At 37.8% G+C, this 21,376-nt stretch overlaps 1 protein-coding gene across 1 annotated transcript in view; it reads right to left on the bottom strand.

The window, feature by feature from the left end:
* LOC125489238 (uncharacterized protein K02A2.6-like) overlaps nucleotides 1–18,666 on the bottom strand; it is a 34,535-nt gene extending 15,869 nt beyond the window's left edge. Inside the window, exons 1-3 of the mRNA XM_048624440.1 lie at nucleotides 16,957–18,666; nucleotides 16,143–16,431; nucleotides 13,614–13,812 (exon numbers count right to left, since the gene is read on the bottom strand). Of these exons, the coding sequence (XP_048480397.1) occupies nucleotides 13,614–13,812; nucleotides 16,143–16,431; nucleotides 16,957–18,499 (2,031 nt within the window). The 5' untranslated portion in view covers nucleotides 18,500–18,666. The remainder of the gene's footprint in view (nucleotides 1–13,613; nucleotides 13,813–16,142; nucleotides 16,432–16,956) is intronic.
* Between the last annotated feature and the right edge of the window lie 2,710 nt (nucleotides 18,667–21,376).

A 21,376-nucleotide genomic window follows, 5' to 3' on the forward strand; every position in this document is an offset into this window, starting at 1 on the left:
CAAAACAAAAGAAGGATGTTTTCCTCATAGCTCCTTTTACAAAGCCACAAAGACTTGTTTCATGTCATTTAGCAAGCCTCATTTTGTCCCGAGGCAGTTCCACTGATTTATTTGTTGGCGTTTTTTCTCTTGGACATGATATAAAATATAACAGACAGAGGATGAAAGGGACGACACATGAGTGAGATGATAAGGGTTTTATTTGATGGAAGTATTCACGTTATAAATGTGTTATGCAAAATTATAATTTAATTAGCTTATTCTGTATTGGATTGTTTCAAAAGTGCTTCTTCGCACGTCATTTTTACAAAAAAGGCAAAACAGATATTAGAAGGTATTTTTCTAGGTATCATGTCAACATACTTGAAATTAGATAGTTAGTTAGAATAGTTTATTTCTGAACAACTTAATCTCAGTGCGCTATCAGATTCACATTCACTTTATGTATAAAATTAAGCATAGGTAGAGGTACGTACATAAATTCACGTCTTCTCAGCACGTACCTTGTGAGTGAAATGAGGATTGTCCACGAGGCGTCTATCAGTCTATGTACATTATGTACAATTGTATATGTATACTTGTACGTAAACATGTATACAGGAGCACAAGGATATAAATGATGCAACACACACTCTCACACACATTGCTCACTCTCCATCAAATATGTAATATTGCACTGCAGTGATTTATACACAAGTGTTATTACGGAGAAGGTGAATGTGCTCTGCTCAATTCTACTCAAATATACAGGATGATGCAAATGTGGTATTGCAAACCGAAAACCTGAAACTTAGCTTTCAGTTGGAAAAGTCTACGCAACTAGGAGGGTCCGCGGAGTTCATAAAAACATATTTCCTGCTGCTCCGTCTATTTACATCACCCTGTACATAAACTTAGAGACGTGTGATGAAGACGTAGGAGGTTTCATTTTTGGAATACCTGTCAATTAGTAAAAGGAAAATATTTTTATAAGCGGATTTCCCTGGGATAAGTGACTGTTATCATGTGATTTATTCATGTGTGAAAATAAGGGGTCACATGGGGTTCCCATTATATCATTATAACTTGAAAGTTACTGTAGCTAATCAGAATAATAATATAATAGGTAGTTTAACAATGATCACAGGATGAATTCAAGCCTTATTTGCAAATCATCCCTCGTCATCATGAAACTACCCAATCCTGTACTGTAATATAAGAAGGTACCTACTGAAACTTTTTCAGCAGGAAAAAAGTTATATTTCTATGTTGAGCATTTTGCCTTTAGTTGTATTTGTATTCAGGGCACCGTAGCGATTGCAAAGCTAGATTAAGTTCGAGTTGATTTGCTTTGTTTTTAACTATGAAAGAATCATTGATACGTCGTTACAGGTATATCGTTAGAAGTTATATCTTCACTAACATATCGGGTAACTAAATAGCGTAGCGTGTATAAGATTTTATAGGGTTTCTCAGACTTTCGGAGTTTTTTTTATAACTAGGTTTATTATTACTCACCGATATGATATTAAATTATTAATTATTATTGTCTATGTGAGATTGTGAATCTCCGAGTCTTGTTAATTGAATAAGTGAATTTAATAATAATAGTTTGTATTATTATTAAATACAATGTGTCCGTACATCTATAGAAAGACTTGGCAATCGCTATTCGCTCCATCGCGCCGCCACGCACCGCACCGGATGTAAACGTGATACGGGCTCTCTATCGCTTCTGGCTCGTAAACCAGCCAGAATATTACCTCTGTTGTGTGTTTCATGCCAGTCACTGTGGATGAGTAGTCAGCTCACTATTGGCTGCTATTATATATTGTATAGATTATATAGATTGGGTGAAATTCGTGACACCGATATTCGTTATAAAGAAAAAAGGCGGCTACGTTATCCAACCCAGGCTTTTAATTTATATTTTTTTACACCTAAATACTGACTTACTTTCTCTTTTGGTTTTGAACCCTAAATACTATTAATTCTAAATCCTGTATTTTGCGCAATCAACAACTAAGATAAGACTATACAAAACAAAACATGAAAATGAATTCTTACCTACATAATTTCATTGAAAAGTCTAGCCGAGACTAAAATACAGAGCGTCGTTTCTGCCACTATACCAACTTATCTGCAACTGTACATGTCTGGCACTGTATTAACATGTCTGCCACTGTACCAACAGTCCAACATGTCTGCCACGGTACCAACTTGTTCAAGTCCAACACACACGGAGGGAGCGCTACAGACCGTGGCGCCTGGAAAAATCTACTCGTACTACCCGATTCTGGGCGTGAAAGATTTCGTAAAGTGATTTCAAAAATAACTTATACCGGTTGATGGTCCGTTTAAGGTTTGAAGTATAAACTAACCATGATGAATACTCATAGTTATTTGTGGGGTTGTTAATATTCTCAATTGCTGCCCTCCCGATCTAAGGATAAAAACTCTATATTATGTTTCCTATCTAATACCATTTTCTAGGTTTCTAGGTATTCACGTCATACTTTTAAAATGTGTACTATGAACTCAAGTAAAAACTATTTACACGGCATCACAAATATCCAATTTTGCAAATTTTATTAATTTAATGTAACTTCAATGGAGAATTTTCAACAAGTAATGGAAATTAGATTTATTTCCCACGATTCGCTCGGTTGCTACGTGCTACGGCGGTGGCAGAGCGTAGCCGCTACGGCGTAGCACACGGAAGTAATCTGCTACGCCGCTACGAATAACGAACCAGCTTCATCATAAGGTAAGAATGAGAACGAAATTAAGAAATTCTCGCCCCTTTCCTTGTTTAAAATTGCTTAAGCGTAAAACTTTTTTCCACACAACTAACAAAGACCCAATTGTGCTTTCCATTTACGACCTATTCAAAGCCTCAAGTGCGAGCTAAAAAAGGAAAAATTCTCACCAAACAGTGTCGCTCCATATCGAGTTTCCATTGGACTTTTCAACAGCGTACACTCGCCGTTATTGTTAGAATAAAGTTATGAAATATGAGGGTAGGAGTGAATTATTTTTCGCTGTTCGCGGCTCGCGACAGTTTCTGCGAGTATAGAAAGTTAGTAAAATATTGCACTTCAGGGGACCTGGTAGGCTATTCGACTCGGTATAGTGATTCTATAAGGATCAAGATTCAGAGTGTTTATTGTTGAAGTGAATTGTTAATTTTATAACCTAAGGACTCATGGTCCTGACCCAAGAGGTTATTTTTAAAGAAACTTCTTATAAGCAATATCTCTAAGAATGGTGTCAAGTAATAAGCTAGTAGATTGTCAAGAAATCTTCCAGGTCATGGGCGGTAATCGGTTCATGAGTACCCGCTGAAGCTTTGAATAAGATAATTTTCAGCCAGACATCTCATTTATCTCGTATTTTAACTGATATATTCAATGTCACAAGATGCTTGAGATGCGATTGCATTGAATGAGGGAAACTGAACTGAATGACTTTTATTGATGGTACTCATATACACTCACGGGCAATGAAAAAGTTCCACTGAGAAAAGCACCAAATTACTTCTTAACAGAAAAGGCTAGCTTCTGCAACATTGAACTACATTTAACGGAGCAAAGGATATAATTAACTAAAAACGGTAATTTGTTTCAATTTTAAATTAAATCTTTTAAAAAATTGGAGTCGTTTGATGTTGGAATTTTGTGAATGGAACGTCTCAAGCATCTTGTGACATTGAATATACCAGTTAAAATACGAGATAAATGAGATGTCTGGCTGAAAATTATCTTCTTCAAAGCTTCAGCGGGTACTCATGAACCGATTACCGCCCATGACCTGGAAGATTTCTTGATGATTTAATATGATAAATTTTATCTAAAAAGTATGCAGGAGACTAGCAATTTTTGAGTGCTCTGAATAAAGGCGTTGTTCTACTACTGAAATAGCCGCGAAATTTTTATGGCTGCCTATAGTGTCGCGGCTGTTGAGTTATAGCCGCAAGTGCCTACTCATAATAGTGGCTGGCAGGAGGATATCTAAATTATAGCTATTGTAAATATATGTGTGTTAGATTTTTTATTAATTCTAGAAGTTATATTGTACCTTTTTAGAAAAAATACGCAATCTGCGCAGTAGTTTCTTGAGTCGGTATTGGCCGTAACTGAATTTGTTAACCAATGCTATAAAAATGCCTACTTTATTCTTAATAAATAAGCAACATTGAACATTTCTTATTCAAATTTAAACGTATCCAACTTACTCTGCTCTCTAGGTATACAATACATATTAAAGTCGTGTCCTTCAAGCATAATTTAATACGGCCCAAACACCTCTGTTTACCGTCGGCCATATAGACAAATACGTTCATTACGGGGCCCCGTGGGAAATCCACCCTATTGCTAGTTTGTTCTGCAGAAATGGCCCAACGGTTCGCTGTTTCGGACAAAGTTATGGCTCTCGGTAGGATTGTACATTTATTATTAAACTATGCCCGTGTTGTGTATGATACACGCGGCAATGTTTTCGGTGAACTGGCGTATTCTGGATCGGTTGGCGATGTTATTGGTGTGATTTCATCGAATCCAAAGATGTAAGTACGATTGTTAGATACGAAGATAGGCAGAATAGTACACGAATGAGATTTGAGATTGTTAGGGAGAGATTTAAAACTCCAGTGGTCCAACAGAGCGGACCATTGATTTTTAAATTAAATAAGTAGCTATCTACACCATAGTTAGTTAGGTAAAAGACCAGTACAATAATTGTATCGTTTTACCATTTCATAAGAAAACAAACATGATAATGATGTAGTTATAATTTTAACAACGCTTTAAACACTGACTTTGTTAGACTAACGAGGTACATCATATCAACTGACTTCAAAACACATCATTATCTTGGTAACAGCTAGAAACGGGAGTACATACTCCGTATTTTCTTGTTACCTTTTCTTTTCTCATCCATTTGCTGTCAAAACGGCGTTGTTAGTTGTCACTTAGCCGGGACTTCCCCGGACGACTCTTATCTCTAAGGAATATGAAAATTGGATCATATTATCATAATTATACCTAACCTGATATTTACGAAATATTTACTTCAAAATTTATGATTTTATCGAGTTTTAACTACCACAAATAAACGTAGCAGTTAACTCCTTTATTACTTCCTAACTTGTATTGCTTTTAATTTAAAAGTAAAAGGTGTTTAATGACGCAATCATCTTGAAAACAGCTGCTCTCCCCAGACGCCTTTCGGCTTAACAGTCGTGATATAAAATAGCCAATTTTAACCCAAAATTACTTGGAGATTATAGCCGCTCACGGGAAAATGCTTTCGGCTTTTTTGTCCTAACGTTACAGAGCTATTTGCGTAAGATATTTAATGGTAACGGTGGTAATAACCGGCTCACCAAGGGCCGTTTTCACCTCGCGGTTATATTTCTGTACACCCGACGGATGCGGAAGCAGTGAGCGCTGGAATTGCACCTACAAACGGGCCACATTTTACCCGACCCCGCCGAACGGTGAAACGGTGCCAAATTCAAATATTCCACCAGGGACCCTGAAAATATTCTTATTTTTAACGAACGTATCATTTTATGGTTATGATCAAAAAGCGGTGGTAAAAGGATACATTTGTATTTTAAGTTTTTTTCTAAAGCTTGTGTAACGTTAACTTTATCAACAACAAAATATTACGATTACGTTGAACAGCTGAAGTGGAACGAGTTAAGAATCCCTCAGGGCTTGGTGTACAATTTTCAGAAACGCGACATTGTAATTGAAGGGTTAAACGAAATGTCATGTCACATGCGGTGCCGTCCCCAGAACGCGAACAGCAGAAAATGGTTGTATCAATCTCGCCGCGAAGGAATATCAGCCGGCAAAAACTTCGCACACAGTTCCGCAATTTCGGCGATAACATCGTAAATTGGTTGGCGAATGTGAAACAATCGGGCAGAAACTAAGCCCGGGGTTTTATTTCACGAAAACTTTCGTGGTTACGACAAGTAGAAAAGTGGCAACATTAATCTAATCTCCGGCAGCAAATAGCTCTCGAATGCGGTGGACGAGGGTAATGCACCGTGTGAGGAATAGTTCGGGCAGAAAACCGAGAGCTGGCTGCGACCGACTCCGGGAGGCGACTTATCTCAGCTACACCGCTGTATTCACCACCCTCGCGACATGTGAATAGGGAGAAATGATGTGCCCGGATTTACTTATCGACGCGTGAATGTTTATAAATATAGAGACCGAGATACGGTGTTGTGTAGATACGTTTAATAATGGCGCGTTTCAAGGATAACTCCATAAATTTTTACATGAAAAAAGTTTGCAGTGATTCTACCATTGCAGAAAGCTTACAATAGACAAATATAAGCAGTACAATACTCACCTACACTATATTACAAAAAATATAGTTTCTTACTTGCTTCACGTTGCTTTTCCAGTGTGCTTGCCCCTACATGCCTACATCCATCCCTTTCTGACGTCGCCACTCAAATGCTAGTGCGACATACTTTTTGTTGTGTGCCATTTAAGTTAGTTCAGTGTTTGTGCTGTACTCTTACTCTTAGAGGTAAATTTCAAAAGAGTTTTTTATCGTACTACATTTATTTGAACTCTTTGTGCTTACAAATACCGACTTAGTATGGCAGCATAGCTTTGTTTAAAACTGAATGTATTGCCAAGTGTTTGCATTCTATACTGTATACTATACTGTAAGCAAGCATGCATTGCAATTTAAGTGAGGTATAAAGTTCCTTTACTTATGAGTAGAATTGCTGCAAGTTTTCAAAAGTTGTGGCAAGTTTCGAAACTGTAGATTGTGGATTATGGGATAATTGTAAATAAACATAATAGCGAAATGTTAGGTATAGAGAAATGTTTTGCAAAGTTTTGTAAAAGTACCTACCTGATATATACCTACTATAAGTCAATAAAACTTTGAGCGCACGTATTATATATGCTAATAAAAAATGCAAAGCTGCTTGCTAATTGCCGGTACTCCACCTGTCCTCGCTATATTTTCTTACAAGCAATTTTATACGTGTTATAAAGTTCATAATTGCGTTCTCTTAGTGAGAATGCAACAGAAGGTAAATTGACTAGATAGTTCTGTTCCATTCCATCTACTTATAGAAAATGAAAAAAAATCGGCGATGCGTCGTGAAAAATGGCCCGATTCACACGTCGTTATCCCGCGGCCTTCCTTATCGCGCTGGCAGCAATCATTCCAAGTTTTATCGAGGCTTGTTAAGCGTTTCGCTGATTGCTCGATGGAGTTGTAAATCTCCGCAGTCACGCGACGCCCGCCCACACTTCATACCGCTCGGCTATCGTCCTTATTTAGGGGTGATCTGTTGCTAAGTAGGTGTCGGGGAATTAGGTGGAAGTGTATGTACAGATTTTCGGTTTTGTTTGTGCGCTGTGGTAAAGACAGCCACTTCTTAGGGGACGACATTTCAAGGAATCTGTGAAATTCTAAGATTCACACAGGTAAAAATTTAACGAACTGAATGTTTCGTACATACTTAACCCTATTTTACATAGACACCTAAATGTTGTCTGTTAAAAATCACTTAAGACCGCCTTTTTACCCTTATCTTAGAGAGAAGTCTACAACTGAGTCCCTGTATGTACCTGTCTATCTAAAAATGCTTTTATAAACGGTTTTAGAATTTTATAACCAATATAACTTCTTCTATGTTTCCTTCTCCTGAAAGGGGCCAATATTATCCATACACCAATGCCGAACCTCCTATAATGAGGTGGAAGGCGGCCTAACTGGCTAATTAGTGGGGGGGATGCCTGATTGTGTTGGTACTCCTTACACGTGCGCGTTCGATCGAGTGTGGATAGTCATGTAATGTTTGCTGTTTGTTGCGGCGCTCAATCTCAGTAGATTTGCCCTTTTCGTGCACACCACTTCGGAGAACTACTATGATGAACTTTGTTTAAATACTTATTTTTATTTATGAACACCTTATTTTTTTTCACACGTGCCACATTTTGCCGTTTATTTTATTTTTTATATTTACATATTACAACACTTTAGTCCACCCTTTGTACACTTATTTTTATATTTGTGCAATAAAGGATTAAATAAATTAATTACACACAAGACGCAATTTAAATACATTCCAAATATAAACTTATTTTAGATTTTTATTACTAGAGAAATTTTAGGGAAGGACTTTAGAAGTCACTAGTAATAAATGTAATACATGAGGGTTAAAAACAAATGCCAGCGGGCAACAGCTACTACTAAATAATAACACTTGAACCAAATTATATTTAATTAAAAAGTAATGGGCTAATCTTTAACAAATCTGTTTACTAACCTAGACAACTATCTACTTGTACACCGTAAAACATCCGCTTTTGTGTGCGTGCTTCGCTTCTATAATCTATGAAAATTCCATTCAAATTGAAAGCATCTCTGTACGAAAAAGCGAGTGAATTTGAGGCGGTTAAACGGTCAATCGGTTCACCGTAAAAACCAGACTTGCCAAATCCACAGGTTAGAGAGCAAAAAGCTGCCTTCAGCCACAGTATAGGTAAGTGATGCAGCAGTTTGTCTCTAATAGTTGCTAATATTTTATAGCTATTTCATTTTATTTTGTCATTTAGGGTGACTTGCATCATACCTAATTAAATAGGTACATAATAAATATTGCTCGCTTGCTTTGGCTGTACAGTTTATACATACACAATGAGTGTATTTTATAAAAAAAAAACTAAATAACAAATTACAAACCTAACTATTGTACCGAACTGAAGTATTAAACATACTTAACTACAATTAAAATACGGGCCACTTATAATAGTTTCTACTAAAAAACTATAGTAGAAAATTGACGATCGAAGCCCGAAATATTATCCGAGTCATCGCCAAAAACAACACAACCGACGCGTTCTTTATTTAAATTTTAATCATTGTCCTGAACGTCACTTGCAGCTTTCCATTGCTACGTTTCCTGACAGTTACAACGTAAATTATGCGTTTTTCAATTGGTGGATATTGTTCGCACTCTGAATGCAGATGCAATATTTCACAGCCGCAATATATTACTCGGTATCTACGTACACACATGTACTCCCATTGTCCTACTGAGAGCTGCTGGAAATTGGACTCTACCCCAGCATGCGGAGTTCGAGTTGGTATACCGTTCGAGCAGTGACAGATAAACGCGATTTCGCTTATCGTGATTTCTTTTCATATTCGAACGGTGAGAAAAACCCTTAATAGGCCCTCAAAGCACTAACCCGATACTGAGTACTGCTACACATAATATAAATGAATACATGATAAAAATGGATTTCAATCCAAATAAAATATACTGGACTATTCTCGAACCCGACACGCACTTTTATGAAAAATGCAAAAAAGATACTCGTAATGGTTGCTTTTTAAAAATATGTTGTTTGTATTGTAATCCTTTTTTCGTAAAAATTGTTAATAGGAAATACGTAGGTACAATAAAATATTATAAAAATATTCGCAACAACATATGTAGTCTTACCTAGTACCTGTGCCTGTGTAGGTATATACGGTACTTATACGCATTAACACAACATGTAGATAACATGTTGTTTGTACCTATTTGGATTTGACAGAAAAAACTAATTTTTTTATCCTTTCTCTACCAAGGACGTGTTATTTATAATATCTACGCACCATATTTTCATAGTGATTAGGGTGAGGCCACACGAGCGTAATTTCGTGAGTTGTGCGCGGCAGAAAAGTGTGCGCGGGGACGAGGGGTGGGCTCAACTCACAAAATAACGCTCGTGTAACCTCACCTTTAAACAAATATCTGAATCATTGGCTCAAGCCCATCCACACTCAATTTCCATTGCTCCCACGCGATTCTCCGATTCAAGATTAGCCGAATATTGGGGAGCGCTAAAATTTCACATTGTCACTTGCTTAGACCGAAGCTAAATCTATAATCTGGTGATTCCACGAACGAGACCACAGATAAGGAAGATGTTCATTGTTGCGTAGACAAAAGACGCGGTATTGTGCTCTGTAGTGGAAATTGTGCGTAAAACTTACCTACGTATTCAATGTAGGTATATTCTGATAATCTGAAAGTAAGCTAAAATGATAGAATTATTTAAAAAAATATAGGTTATTATATTATGCAGGTAGTTTTTTTGAAGTTTTTAAGTCGGCGATACTGTGACACAAATTTAATTGTTTTTTTAAATATTTTAGTCACGATGCCGAGTTTTTGGTAATCAGGTTTTATAACCGTATCGCCGGCTCAAGTATCTCATATAATGAGATAAGCCGAACAGACTACCGTCGCGGTAGGTTTATGATGTCCTTTTATGTAGCCAGTAATGTTTTATTAAAAATTCCAAAGCTGTATAAGTAAGCACGTTAGCATAATATTACAATTTGCCTGAAAATTTTAGTTCAAATTAAGTCATAGGGTTAAGTGTAAGTTATACATATATAAAGGTTGTTGCAAAAAGAGTACTATTCAAAATGACCCTATTCAAAGTACTGACTCACTCCTTTTCGGTTTAGTGTAGGACCACGTTTGCAACACTTTGTAACTTATGTACCTCAACAGTATAACTGTATTTATTTACATCACTTTTTAACGTCCGTTTAATAACTATGTAGTAAAACATCTGAACCAAAGTACTTATCTAAATTTGATTATCTAGGTAAAGATAAAATAATTATAATTCTACCTGTAAAAATTCAGAAAATCTAGATCGGCCAAAGTTCACGCTCAATCGTAATTATTAAAATAGATCCTTTACGCTTTTATGGTGCCAATATTAATTTATCAATTTAAATTTGGTTGCTTTAAAACCAGCCCTATTGTGGCTACTCTCTCAATAATTCATATTAGGTATATATCGACAATAGAACGTTCATTCGTGCCGTCCGTATGATCCCGTTGAGAGCCTTTTGCATATCAATATGATATGAGATATTATAATATTACAAACACAAACCAAGGATTTCCAGGATGCCAGGACGCCTAGCTTCCATTTGAATACGACCCTTCAAAGCCGGTTGCGGTTTTCGGGAATTTGGTAGAAATTATTTGGCCGTAGCTTACGAGCGTGCCAACTGGTAATGGAATTGCCATGAAATGGGATTGACGGGTGCGTTTCTGTTTAAGTGTAATTATAAAACGATGAATAGGTATGTTATTTATATAAGTATGAGGAAATCATATAGGTATTTATTGATTCTAAATGTAAAGATGCTCGTGAAGTTTCTTTCGCCAGTTCTTTCCTCCTTAATGACGGGGCATTTGTGAAACTATCGACATATAATTAACTTAGTTGTTTTTATTAAGTAAAGATATTAGTGTTTTAGTATTAGTGTGTGTTACAGCTGGTGTCGTGTAACGCCTAGGTATAATAACTAAGGATTGAATTCTGGAACCGGTCTCAGCGCTGAATAGCGAAGAGATGGGTTCTAGAATTCAATCCTTACCATTGGAACCATATGTGGGAACTTGTAATTGGCTAGTAGCTGTTTACCTGATATGTTCATATTGTGTTGTAGCTGTAAGTTCTCCAAATATTATAAAATAAAAATAAATAAATAATTGTAAAATTTTACGTCAGTTAAACCATTTGACTTTGACTTTGACTAATCATTCTGCAAAATCAATAAGTTGCGAATATTTGGATATATCTGAAAATACCCAATAATTGCCAAAATGAATTTTCCTGGTGTTAACATCCAATTCACACCTATAAATATTGCAGACTTCCGGCGCTGATATACCTACTCATATAAGTTAAACCAACAAAATTGCCTATTTCAATCTGATCAAAGTTAAAAACAATCCGGCCGCCACTCAAATAACTTTCACAGACTTTACGACCGAAAGTACGTAATAATGTAATTTTCGATACATCATACCCAGTAAGCAGCCCATGCAATTTTACTCAACCAGAGAATCAATTCTGCAAAACGATAATTTTATTCATAGAGTTCCTGTTGGAATCGTATCGCTTACTTTGTTCACGATTCGGCTGAGAAATATTTTATGGTACAATCGTGTTCCCGTTATATGGCGACAAGCGTCTATACAGATAGCGCGAATATGGAGCCCGAATTGCGATGATTTATTTGGAAGCGGTACGATATCATCTGCTGCTTTTTTCACATTCACACTCGTACTTCAGGGCTGCTATCTCAAGCAAGGACTCCTCGCTTTGTAGCAGGAAGGTAAACATTCAGTCACACTATATAGGAGGTATTTTCCAAAAATAAGTCTTCTGACATTGAACAGAAATCTAGAATAATAAAAATCATAATACAGATCTAAAATAATAATATTATATACCTCGAAATGAATCAGGCATTCATTTTAAAAAAAAATGCGCTACTTCTGACAGTCCTCGATTGTATACATGCTTAAATAACCCAGAACAATGGGGTAGAGAGGCTAATTTGAATGTTTAACACCAGATTAAAAGTAAAAGAAAACATTTAGGTATACTTTAAGAGTCTTTCAGGGATTTGGGAGTTTGTTGAATTAATCGCAAAGTAACAAAAACAAATGTTTCAAATCCGTCATAGTTAACACATTTTCATATTGATGTTAAATGTATTTTTCATAAACATACTTATAAAATATTAAGAGTAACTTTTATTATGTATTCGAGGTAAAAAATAATTATAAAAAATATACAATATTTATGTTTATTTACTTGGGTAACTTTCAACTACAACACTAAACTAACATGAGTTACTTCATGATAAGTCGATGATATGTTTAATACATTAATATGAAAAGCCCCCAACCCTTTTCCACTCATCCGATATCTTGTCTCCCTTAAAAGGCAATAAATTGAAAGCTAAACGAAAGAACATTTGTTTCCATGCCGCTAAATCTCAAATATAGAAAAACTCGCAATGTCAACTGAAAATCCCTTCGGTCGATCCGCGTAATTCTTATTCATTGCCAACAAGCAATCGGAAAACGAGATCGTGACTCAAATAAAAAGAAACTCAAGGAGAATTAACAATATGAAGAAACAGCAGTAAGCTTCAGACACAAGCTAAGTAAAAAATTACACCCATTCCTCTTGTCACTGAATAAGATATGAGGAATAATAAATCGTTGTCGAAAAAAATATGCGCTCGCTACGCACTTTTGGCTTTGCTTTCTGCAGACGAGTTTATTGCGAAGTGTTAACTGTTTATAAATGCATAAAGAGTTATCTTACTTGAATATCCTCAATTTTAGGGTCCCGTTCGTCAAAAGGTAAACGTAACCCTTTTAGTTTTTTTTTATAAAACTCTATATTTCTGATAACATTTATAATAACTGCTGTTTTATATCATGTTTAACTGTAACATGTTCTGTAGGTAGCACAATCGGCGGCCTTATTACTAAATTTAATTATTGATCTTGCATTGGATGATTGTAGTGTACGGACTAAGGAAGCAAGTAAAACAACCGTTGCGCATGGATGCTGGTTTATTACTGTTTGAGCACGGGAGCCTACCCACATATATGTTCATATATATCACTCCTCCCACACTATTCAGAAAACCTGAAGACAACAGAAAAAACATAATAAGTATTAACCATTATAACAATCATAGACTTACTTCTAATATGTACTTATAACTAGATAACATTCTATTGTTTACTTATAATTTACATTCCTCTGGCGACATGCTCGCACCGGGCGGGGTGCGCGGACATCGCTCGACAACCCGCCCCCGTCAGCGGGCTTGGGGGGCGCGGGGGGTCGCGCGGTCTCCGTCACGGCGCCTGCCTGCTCGTCTACCGGCCCTACACTACTAGGAGCCTCCTCCTGCGCCTCGGCCCAATCATCCTCCTCCTCCTCTAAATTTTGCCTTAAAGGTGGATGCTGAGGTTCACTTGTAACAGCTGTTACAGACGAGGAACATGCCTGGGGTGAGCGCGCGGGTGAGTTTAACGAACTTGTTACATCATCATCTACTAACACCTGCGAGTGAGACGGCAAGCTATCATGTGTCTCTTTCTCGTCTGAAATCATTTCAACATTGGGCAGGCCCGATTTTTTTCTTAATTGATCTATGTGTCTTCTACAACTTACATTATAGTCGGTGGCATAAACATTATACATACGATTACCACATAAATTTAATATTTTACCTAACGTCCATAGTTCCTTTTTCGCTTCGTACCATCGCAGCCAAACCACATCGCCAACTACTAATTGTCTACTGCTATTATTATTATGTTTTCTATGTTTACAATCAGAGTCCGGTAATATCAAATCCAGTCTTGACCTTAACTCACGCCCTAACATTAACATCGCCTGAGATACACCAGTTGAACAATGGGTGGTATTGCGATATTGGAATAAATAGCCTAAAAACTTTTCATTTAGTTCAGTTTGTGAGACATCATCGTGTAAAATACACTTCAACATTTTCTTGCAGGTTCTAACAGAATTCTCTGCCTGTCCGTTACTAGCCGGGTGGTAGATTGGCGATGTGACGTGACGAATGCCATTAACAGTGCAAAAATGACTAAACTGAGCTGATTTTATTTTTACATCATTATCGGAAACTAGAACTTTAGGTATGCCAAATGTACAAAATATTTCCTTTAATTTGCTTATAAGCGCACCCGTCGAAGTACCTCTATTCATAAATAGGCACTCAAGCCATTTACTATATGCATCAATAATGACTAAGTAGGTTCTTTGACCGATGGATAAATAATCTATATGTATCCTAGTCCATGGCGCCGTCTCAGCTGGCCAGGGCGCGGGCGGGGCGCGCGGGGGGGCGCTGCGCACACTCGCGCATTGCGCACACGACCCTATCCAACTCTCGATATCTTTATCAATAGACGGCCACCAAAACCTACTCCGCGCCGCACATTTACTTTTCACTACTCCTAAGTGACTCGTATGCAACTCTTTCAACATATGATCACGATATTCAGTCGGTATAACTACCCTGTGACCCCGATAAATACATCCATCTTCGAATTCTAATTCCGCCTTACAATAAAAATAAGGTAATAATTATATTCCTACATGTTACTTTCCGCGGCCAGCCGTGATTCATATATTTAATTACAATCTGTAAAACTCTGTCTGATTTGGTGGCCTTTTGAATATCATGAAATTTTACAGGTGAGACGTTTGTATCAAGGAACTTTAAATATGAATAATCCTCTCCCGTGGAGGCGGCGGCGGCGGGCTCGGGCTGCGGCGGCGGCGCGCGTGAGAAATAATCGGCGACCGGTTCTACCTTTTTTGGCATAAGATTTATTTGCCTAATCTCGTATTGCATAGTAACGTTTGGTCAAAGTCTCGTTACGCCGAAAATCGTATGGCATAAATCTCGTTTAGTAAAAAGTTATTTCGCATAACATTGTTTAGCCTAATAATGGTATGGCCAAATCTTGAATAGCCTAATAATGCTATGGCATAGGTTTATACAAAGTAATAATATTCGTTTGGCTTTAACTTAGACAGAGCGTCTCCCTACATAGCGCAAACTGGTGCCTTGTATTGTTTCCGCTGTTTGGAAAACGCTCCGCTCCGCTTCGCTGCGCTCCGCTTTGGTTTTGATGAACATGTGCACCTAACACGCTCCTCCTCGCTTTGCTCGTCGTCGCACCTATTTTTAGGTTTCGATCTCATGGGGTTTGTAATAATTATATTGGTCGTTAACTTTCGATTTTTTGATCATACAATATCGTGATTTTCGGGATGTAGGAGAAAAATACCACAATTTGTACATTTACTACATATTTAATATATTATTTATTAATATAACATTAGGAGAAACAAGATTATACATAGGTATAGACGAACATAAATTTGAGCAAACGAAACTTAGGTGTTTAAAGATTGTGCCTAAAGAGTTTTAGACGAAACGAGCCCTATGCCACATAAGTCTTGGCAAAGTGATGGTTTGGCCAAAAAAGCTTAGACCATACGAGTTATGCGAAATGAGTTTTGGTCAATAAAGATTATGCGAGATGAGCGGAACCCTCGGCGACCACATTCTTATCTGTTTTTATGTATTGTATTTTGTAGTTATATGCTGATAACAAAATTGCATACCGTTGCAAACGTGACGTGGTCATTACGGAAATACCGGCTTTGTTACCAAATATAGATAACAAAGGTTGATGATCTGTTTTTAGTATGAAAGGTTCCTGACGGCCGTATAGGTACTGGTGAAAATGTTTCACCCCGTATACAATAGCAGTGGCCTCTTTCTGTATTTGACTATAGTTGCGTTCGCTAGTACTCAAAGACCTCGAAGCGAACGCGAGTGGGCGCTCCGTGCCCGCGGCGTCCAGCTGCGCCAGCACGGCACCCAGCCCCTGCGGGCCCGCGTCCACCGTCAGCACCAGCTGAGCGTCAGGGTCAAAGTGGGCCAGCATACGGTCGCATGCCAGCTCGTTCTTCACACTGGTGAATGCATTTTCCTGGCTCTCCCCCCACTCCCACTTGGCGTTAGCTCGGAGCAAGTCGTGCAATGGACTTAACTTTGCGGATGCGTTCGGAACAAAATTTCGGTAGTAATTCACTACCCCCAGGAATCTTTTAACTTCTAATGTATTTTTAGGACGCGGGGCTTCCAGTATCGCTTCGACCTTCTTTTTACAAGTACTTAACCCGTTTTTGCTAATTACATACCCTAGGTAAGTTACACTTTCTTGAAAGAAGACACACTTTTCTTTCTGTAACCTCAGTCCTGCGTCCCTCATTCTACTCAGTACTTCACGTAGTCGTGCTAAATGAATGTCTTTCGTTGGACCAGTAATAGCTACATCATCCAACCAACAGCTAACACCGTCTATACCTGCAAGATGAGTCTCCATTGATTTTTGGAATATTGCGGGGGCGTTAGCTAAACCATATACTAAACGAGTATATTTAAAAAGACCTTTACAGGTATTTATTGTGGTAAGTTCCTGTGAACTGTCTGAAAGAACCCACTGATTATATGCATTGCTTAGATCTATTTTCGTGTAGCACTCACCACCGCCTAATTTCGCGAAAACTTCCTCAATGCGGGGCATCGGATACTTATCAATCTGTAAATCTTTGTTTAAAGTAACCGAAAAATCTCCTGCAATTTTAACCTTCCCGTTTTCTTTTAAAACAGGTACAATTGGCGTTGCATAATTCGAGTAATTCACGGGTACCAAAATACCTAACGTTACCAATCTATTAATTTCGTCTTCGACTGCTTGCTTCAATGCAAAAGGTATAGGCCGCGCTTTGAAAAATTTTGGACTAACTCCATCTTTTAATTTTAAATCGACTGTACATTTATTAAATTTTCCTAATTCGTCATTAAAGAGAACAGAAAATTCCTTCATTAATTGAGGTACTTCGATCGGAACAGTTTCATTTATTTTGTTATTACTTATCTGAAAACATATGTTAAATTTTGCCATAAAATCTCGGCCTAGCAGTGGAGGCCCGCCATTTTGAACAACATATATTTTCAATTCATGGCTGTTATTCAAGTATTGAACTTTAGCAACAAAATAACCTAGCGGCGATATTTTGTGACCATTATAAAGGCACATTTTTAAATCACATTTATTTAATTTTATATCATTAAATTCTGCCTTGTAAATTTTGTCAGATATAACCGTACTTCCTGATCCAGAATCTAATTCCATTTCTAATTTAGTGTTGTTCACTGTTACCTTCATAAGAATTGGAGAATAACTTACGTACCTCATATTAAAAACGTTACATTCTTTGCATTCGTAACCGTCATTACAGTCACCGACCTCTGCTGGTTCCATATCCAGATTATGCACTCGCGAATGACTTGCATTTTTCGCACTTTTACACACTTTTCTAAGGTGCCCTCTAACACCACACACTTGACAGCGATAATTTTTAAACCGGCACTTTATCGCGTCATGATTTTTAAGACCGCACACTGCACATCGCCACGTGTCATCTCCAGCTGGAGCTCGGCTCGCCGCGGCGGGCCCGGCCCGCGCGCCGCTCACCCGGTACACCGGCTCCTCCTTGACGACAGCGGCGGCGCGCGCCTGCCGGGCACTCGCCGCCTGCTGCGCCACCTCCTGAGCCTTCGCGAACGTCAGCTTGTCCGCATCCACCTCGAACAGGCGGTCGCGCTCGGCGCCCGCGCTCAGACCCAGCACGAACCTGTCGCGCAGCAGCTGGTCCAGCGCGGTGCCGAACTCGCAGTACACGTCCAGCCCGCGCACGCGCACCGCCCACTCCTGGATGCTCTCGCCGGCAGCCTTCCTCGCCTCGTAGAACTTCTGTCTCTCGGCCAACAAACATCGTATAGGAGTAAAATGTTCGTCTAGTTTGAGCACCAGATCCTCGAACTTCACATCTTCCAATACCTTTGGATGTAGTAAGTTCCTCGCTAGACGGTAGGTATCATCTGATAGATAGGTTATGAGCAACGCACCTTTACTATCTTCTTTTATACCGTTAAGTTTTATGAATTGCTCCAGCCGATTTTTAAACACAGGCCATTCCTGTATATTGTGATCGAATACACTTAGATTACCGATAAAAGACATTTTAACACGAGACCGTTACTTTAATTTTCTTATCGCGTGGGTAACAATGGCCGCTCGTCGACAGTGTAGTGTACGGACTAAGGAAGCAAGTAAAACAACCGTTGCGCATGGATGCTGGTTTATTACTGTTTGAGCACGGGAGCCTACCCACATATATGTTCATATATATCAATGATGTAACATAAAACATTGGTATTCGTTTTAAATATGTATAGTTCTAATTACAGCTGTGGTCACACTGGCGTAGTCTTCCGGTAGACCGTCCTTAACTCAACGCGTCCCCAACCAAAACTAGCTCGATTAATCGTGCCCCTCCTTCACTCTCGCTCCAAGATTCTCGACATTAATGCTACTGAAACTTTTGAGAATAAAAGGCAGCGACATCGGGAAAATCGAAATCGTCTTTTCCAGTTATAGGTGTTAAAGATTTTTTCTGTGCCGATAAATGTTTGCCGTTTCTAGTTATTAAATGGAGTTTAACAAGCAAACGCTTTCATCTGCCGGCTAACAGCGGCGCGTGGCGTCTAATTGGCTCGTTAGCGTTGTTAGCCGCCTCGCGTCCTCTGCTCCGATGTGAACACAGCCTTTATGGTATTTTTATGAAGACGACACGGTCTCGAGAAAAGTTCCTCAGCGTGGAAATATTAGTCCTCAAATTGGATGTTTCAAGGAATCGTAATATTTCTAGGACATAAATATTTTCTGCAAACATTTCAAAACTTATCTGTATTCGTTCACCCACTAGATACGTTTCCTCATTCCCAACGACTCTTCAAAATAAATGAGGTACTCTAAGTAGATACAGAAGCTGCAACATATTTTAACTGACTAACTTGAACTGCGCGTCCTCCGAGGATGTAGTTAGTATAATTTGGTAAATTTTAGTTTCAAATTTCTGCATAAACTTGCCACGAACTCAGTGAAGGCAAATGCGGATTTTATTTACCTATCTAAATCACAGATAAAGTTGCCATCGCATGTTTCGCTCAGAAAAATATTAAGTTTCGTAATTTGGGAATACTTTTTGAGTTATATAAAACAAGGTATGCTGCAGTTGCGAAGCTGCGAAGGAAGTTTAAATTAAGATAAGATAGCCATTTATTTAACTCGTTTTTTACATTTACATGCATTTTATATATATAATTATAATTTTTTTCCATTTCATTCAAATTACAAATTAAATTATATGAGAAAATATATATTAATAACATTCAAATTAATAGATTAAAAAATAATATTACTTCAATTTGTATTAATTTAAATTTGTTTAAATTACAGTCGACCTTAAATTTATGTCTGTCACATGTCTGCCGCTGTCCAATTTCCATACACTCCCAAGGCTAGGCAGCAATTAGGGTCCACCTCAGTTTGAAATTCTTTAGTATAATTCAACACTTGTAATTAAATTAAATACCTACATATTCAGTAAATTCTTGCATGAGTCGTATAATACATAATATGAGCAATGAAAAAGTCCAGTGAAACATAGAACGACAATCAATGCCATGTGAAACTATTTCATAACTCGCGAATGTAAGTAGGATATTGAACTAATTCTGTTAGCATTGTATTCAAAAGTGATAGTAAGAATATCGTCTAAAATTCCCCCGTTTCCATGCACCGGAAAATGGTGTGCCACGACCCCGGTCCTGGGCACATTTTGACCTTAATCAGCCTAATGGAACTGCCCTGCGTCCGGCCGTCCACTGTCCACCATTCACGACGAACCTTTCACTGCGGCTGCGGCTCTTCCTTACCACAATTAGAGAACCACTAACTGCCAAGCGAAATTAATCTTTATTACATCAGCACGAAAGCTACCAGCCTGCGCGGAAATTAAAACTTTAAAGGACCACTAAAACTGGACACAATATTATGAGGGAGGCAGTTGCCACTGTCATTATAAACCCCGAATGGAGCCGCAAAGGTAGGATTTTCACCGCAAATACCAGAATTTACTCCGCTATTCGCTGGTGACTAGTCTAAAATTTTAATAGTGAATTTTGTTTGCACAACGTTTTGTTATACGATATACGTAGAAGGTGTAATATGACATCCTTCTGGGACGGAAAATTAGAGGTACAAAATTAAATGCTTACTAGATTTTGCCTGGTCTTTATCCCATTTTATCTTTATGTAATTTTATACCTTTGGGAACTCCTCAACAACCTATAATTGTACTTAGGTACTAATCATGTTTAACAAGCACAGTGGAGCCGTCCCCATAAACTAACATTATCAAAGCACATCTATCATTGCATAAACCACAGACATGTGGACAAGGATACTTGTAGGCCAAGAGGATTATAATATTATGGTCATACAAAGTAAATAACATTTACACAGGAGAAGCATTAGTGTAAATAGTTATGTAACCAAGTAATACTCGTACGTATGTAAGTACTTATCAGTTGTAATTAATAAAATTATACGATTTCCAGATACAAAGATTAAAATATTGTAAAGTCATGTTAAATAATATATTAACATACAACTCATATTTAGCTTTTCGTCCTTCGTATCCTGAGGTTGCCAGGCTTTGAATTGGATAAGTGGCAATTATTTGCGTCATTTTTGTATTAGCCATTTATTATTCAACATGTAACAGAATAAGCATACCCTTTGAGTGTCCTCATACAATACCGCTGTGGATTCGAGTTGTTACCACTTGATACCTGAGCCTTTATTTATACCACTTAAACGTGAAAACTTGCAAAGTAGAAAGGTTACAAAAACGTCTAACCTATAAATTTATGCGAAAAATAAATGTTTACCTACTGTGCTAAAACAAAAACTTTAAAATTAACAAGTGTTTAAAACGAAATTTGACAGATTTTGTAGGCGTTTACAGCGGTAAACACCTGTTAAATACTGTTT

The sequence above is a fragment of the Plutella xylostella genome, chromosome 12, assembly GCF_932276165.1.
Source record: "Plutella xylostella chromosome 12, ilPluXylo3.1, whole genome shotgun sequence".
Taxonomy (NCBI): domain Eukaryota; kingdom Metazoa; phylum Arthropoda; class Insecta; order Lepidoptera; family Plutellidae; genus Plutella; species Plutella xylostella.